This window comes from Vicia villosa, linkage group LG3 (assembly GCF_029867415.1).
Source record: "Vicia villosa cultivar HV-30 ecotype Madison, WI linkage group LG3, Vvil1.0, whole genome shotgun sequence".
Classification (NCBI taxonomy): domain Eukaryota; kingdom Viridiplantae; phylum Streptophyta; class Magnoliopsida; order Fabales; family Fabaceae; genus Vicia; species Vicia villosa.
Genome location: NC_081182.1, coordinates 209,098,158 through 209,102,652, shown reverse-complemented (window position 1 = coordinate 209,102,652; position 4,495 = coordinate 209,098,158). Strand labels below are relative to the sequence as shown.

At 34.3% G+C, this 4,495-nt stretch overlaps 1 protein-coding gene across 3 annotated transcripts; it reads left to right on the top strand.

The window, feature by feature from the left end:
• Positions 1–573: 573 nt before the first annotated feature.
• LOC131593428 (protein WHAT'S THIS FACTOR 9, mitochondrial) lies at positions 574–3,860 on the top strand. 3 transcript variants are annotated; one of them, XM_058865926.1, is made up of 4 exons: positions 574–688; positions 1,526–2,900; positions 3,050–3,113; positions 3,215–3,854. In XM_058865926.1, the coding sequence occupies exon 2, from the start codon at positions 1,576–1,578 to the stop codon at positions 2,818–2,820; it is 1,245 nt and encodes a 414-aa protein (XP_058721909.1). In that variant the 5' UTR covers positions 574–688; positions 1,526–1,575; the 3' UTR covers positions 2,821–2,900; positions 3,050–3,113; positions 3,215–3,854. The 3 variants fall into 3 exon arrangements, with proteins under 3 accessions (XP_058721909.1, XP_058721907.1, XP_058721908.1); XM_058865924.1 differs by having other exon boundaries at positions 1,526–3,113; positions 3,215–3,856; XM_058865925.1 differs by having other exon boundaries at positions 609–688; positions 1,529–3,113; positions 3,215–3,860.
• The last annotated feature ends 635 nt before the right edge of the window (positions 3,861–4,495 follow it).

Here is a 4,495-nt window from a genome sequence, read left to right as displayed (position 1 = left end):
TCAACAAGATAAATATTTTGAGAGCATAACTCATTTCCATTCTGATAACGATAGCAAATGCATAATTAAAAGGTTGGAAAGTGACTCACATATCACCATTCAATGCCTCAACAAAAATACTTAATTCCATGCGACTTTAGAAGATTGTTTAGTTGCAAGAATCCCAAGATAAAACTGATTTACACTTTTATATACCATCGAAAACATAAGTGTGCAGCTGAATTAACTAATCATAAACACGTTATTTTGTTGGATTTCCTGTATTAAAATACACTTTCTTATTTTATTAAGGAGGAGTTCAATAAGATATATTTGATTTGTCGAATGTCATATTTGCTTGATTTTTGAATTTGACGATAAGTCTTTGGATTCCCAAAGTTATTGAATCTCATTAAGTATTAATTTAGATTTTTATTATTATTATTATTATTATTTTTTATTTCAATTTTTTTTAGTAAGAATATATATTTTTATTTCATTTTCTTAGGTTAAATAAAAATTCCGATGAAAAAATAAGAAAAAAGCAGAGAAGGGCATAGTTGTCATTTTCAATCCAATCTAAGCTTAAAAACCCGTTACATTCAACACGATATTGGAGATGAGTATCATCGCCTCACTCTTCAGCCAGTCGCGCCATTCTCAAATCTTTCATCTCTATCAGAAGAATTTCATTTCCATATCCCAAACGGTAAAATCAAATCTCTATCTTCCTTATTCTCCCATTTCTATTCTATTGAGTTTTGTTCAATTCAATTCAATTCAATGTGATTTGTCATACAATAAATTTCTAGGTTTTCAAATTTGCTTCTATAATTCAATTTTGTGTGTATTCATGAACTGTGTTGTTAGTATTGTTAGTTAACATAGTTGCATTAGAATCCATTGAATAATGGTTTTAGTGCGTGTTTGGATTAGCCGTGGATATAATTGAATTTGTTAGACCTGAATTTGATAGAATTGAGTTTAACATAATTGATTTATATTTGGATACATTTATGAAAAAAGTGAGTTGAAAAATAAATTTCAGTGTTAAAAATCAGGTTGAAACTTAGAAATTACAAATTTTAGCCTGAATTAGAATCAATTCTAAAGATAGAATAATCAATTCTACTTTAGAAAAAAACAAACACTACAAAAATCACTGCAAAATCAATTCTACACCTCTAGAATTGCTTTTGACTCTCCCAGAAGCCAAACCTAACATACACTTAAAAAAACTATCGCGGTCGCATTAAGGTTTTCGCGATTTCAGTCGGTACAGGTTTTGCGAAACTGATTGTTGTTGCGGTGTGAATTAACTTACTATTTTTTCTTTATCAATAAAAAAACAGTGAATAACAGTTTTTTTGTCGAGGCTGTTTTCGTAGTAACGGGCCGTATTTTAAAACCTTAAGTTTCTTTGACATGGTAGAAATATTTCCGCCACTTATTTGATGTAATGTGAAGAAACTGGTCTTAGTATTCCTAGTTCCTGCTTCTAGAAATTGAATAATATTTCTTACTTTGCTGGATTTTATGTATGCAGTAGCATTTCTAGGGGCAAGGTGTGTATCCTCAAATGCTCAACCATTATACATGATGTTCCGTTCATTATTTGATAATGCAAGAAACTATGGTTTCCTTCATGGCCATAAACAAGGATTCATATACCAGCAGAAGTTTAGTTTAGTGAACATAAAGTTGAAATGGGTGAAAGATAGAACAATGGATTCTGCTGTCACAGGTAAGAGGGATCTTAAGGCAGCTGATATTCTCGTTTCAATAATTTATTCTTCTCCGGAATGCTGCCTTCCGATATACCGTCTTTCTCGTCATCGCGGACAACTTGGACTTCCGGATGACCTTAGACTCGCCGCGTTTATTAGAAGATATCCTAATATTTTTGTTGAGTCGTCTTTTCTTGATAGTGGTGGTTCTCCTGTTCCTTGTTTTGGATTGAGTCATGAAGCGTTGAAGCTTCATCGCGAAGAAGTTGAATTACTTAGAGAAAATCGGTTTGAAGTTAGGGATAGGTTGTGTAGATTGCTTATGCTCACGAGAGATTGGATGCTTCCGTTACAGACTATTGATCAGTTGAAATGGGATTTGGGTTTACCGTATGATTACCAGGATTCTTTTGTTTTGAATCATCACGAAAGATTCTCTTTTGTTCGACTTCCTGACGATCGTGTTGGGTTGAAATTATTATATTGGGATGATAAGCTTGCTATTTCAGAGTTAGAGAAGAATGCTTCTCTACAACAACAAGAAGAAGACATAAAGAGTGGAACTTTTGCGTTTCCCGTTAGTTTTACGAGGGGTTTTGGTTTGAAAAGGAAAAGCATGGAGTGGTTGAAAGAATGGCAGAAACTCCCTTATACTTCGCCTTACACTGACGCTTCTCATTTGGATATTCGTACCGATGTATCTGAGAAGAGGGTAGTTGGAGTTTTTCACGAGCTCCTTCACCTTACACTTCATAAGCAAACCGAGCGTAAGAATGTTAGCAACTTACGCAGACCCTTGGCCTTACCGCAGAAGTTCACTAAAGCGTTTGAACGACATCCTGGCATTTTTTACATTTCCAAGAAGAATGACACCCAAACAGTTGTTCTGAGGGAGGCCTACAATGGCGGGGAACTCGTGCAGAAACACCCCCTTGTGAAAATTAGAGAGGAATTTGCAAATCTAATGAAGAAAGGACTACTAGATAGGAGTAGAGGTGTATACAAGAAAAATATAGATGCTAATTTGGTTGAGGAAGTGAGAAAGGAAGTTTGCATCGCCGAAAAAACTAACCGGTTTAATTCTAAAGATGAATCAAATTCAATGTTATTCTGAATATGGTTCAGATGGAACTCTACATAACCTGTGGTAATATATGTTAGAATCGTGAGATGGACATACTGACACGGGGGCAGGTACAACTACAGCTGAATTTCACTGCTAAAAAAAATTGTTCCAAAATGTCTCAAATTTTTTGTAGGAATTGAAATGTCGCAATTGTTTTTGGACTATATGCTTAGTACTTCACCATCAGATTTGTTGGCTTAGTCTTTGCCCGTTGCAGAAGAACCAGGGGCCTGAAGGGTGATTGTGTGGCTGGAACCATGATGGAAGCAGTCGCATCTCAGGTATAAATTTCCTCTTTGATAATCTTTAGCATTACTTCTGTAACTTCACTTTGCAAATTGGACTATTATTTACTCCCATGGCTCTTCTGGTTTTATTACAGGATTGAGGATTCAGAAATGAAGATAATTGCTTGAGCAACTACCACAAGCAGCAATTATCTGTCAGAGTTGATTTTGCCGAAACTACTTTTTGCGGCAGAGCGCTGGATGCAGTAGAGGATCCTTACTCATGATAATCAAAGAGGATAAGTGTTTTCGTATGAGCTGTATTTTAATGTGTCTTCAGAAGTTTCTTCAGCAGTAAATGTCTTCGGAAGCTCCAACCTATTTTTGGAACAAACAAGTCAAGAGTTTAAGACTCCAATAGGATGACTTTCAAACAGCAGTAAGTGTCTTTCGAAGAAGCTCCGATCTTAGCTGAGAAGCCATTGCAAACAGATCACTCTCCTAGAGCTAGAGGTTAACAAAACCTGTTTAGTGTTAATTACTATAGTAATATGCCATCTTAATATGTTAAATACAAATTATAGAGATATAGCTTGCAAATATGAATGCTTGAACCAACACTTGGTGTCTGTATCCTAATGTCTTGAATGCAAACACTTTGTGTATGTATCCTAATATTGGGAATCATTAGAGGCTTATGAGCAAACACAAATGAAGTTAGATACTATTATATGTTTTTTTATTCAATTCGAGACTCTTATCCATACTTGATATACAAACAATTGTTACATTCAATTTTCTCCAGTAAACCGTGGAAATGATGTGGCATATGGACTACCACTTTTACTGCATATAGAAGTTGAAGAATGTCGAATGATTAACTTTTATATATAAGAGAGAATCATTCAATTAAAAAATAATTAAGTCCTTTTCCACGTGACTTTTTACTATACCTTAAAATTTGAACTATAATGTTCTAATGGTTATTACAAGGTGCATTTAAAAATTGACTCACAACACTAACAATAAATGAAATATTGGTCTTGTCATTGTGAGATAATTTTGTTTTTCAACTAACCTTGTGTATCTTCATGGGTTAAGATATGGCTCCTTGTAGTTATGTAGATCCATAAAGTATCAACCGACTTACAATCAAGCATCCATGTCTCTTGTAAGTTATCAAAAACATATATTTTTTGAGATATATAAATGTTTGGTTGTGTCTGAGTTGCTTCAATCCTAAGAAAATTATGCAATCCACATAAATCTCTTTTATGAAATGGAATCTTGCTTTAGGTCTTTAATGCCTTCTTGATAATCACAATAAGTTCTTGTAGTTCTATGTAATTTTGTGCCTGCATTGACGCGCTGCCGTAATTAAGTTTTTCCTCGCATTTAAGACATATGCTCCAAGAAATGTTGCAATTATGGAGACA

Bases quoted from the DNA above. Each gene is read 5' to 3' on its own strand.
- LOC131593428 (XM_058865925.1), top strand. From the start codon at position 1,576: ATGATGTTCCGTTCATTATTTGATAATGCAAGAAACTATGGTTTCCTT.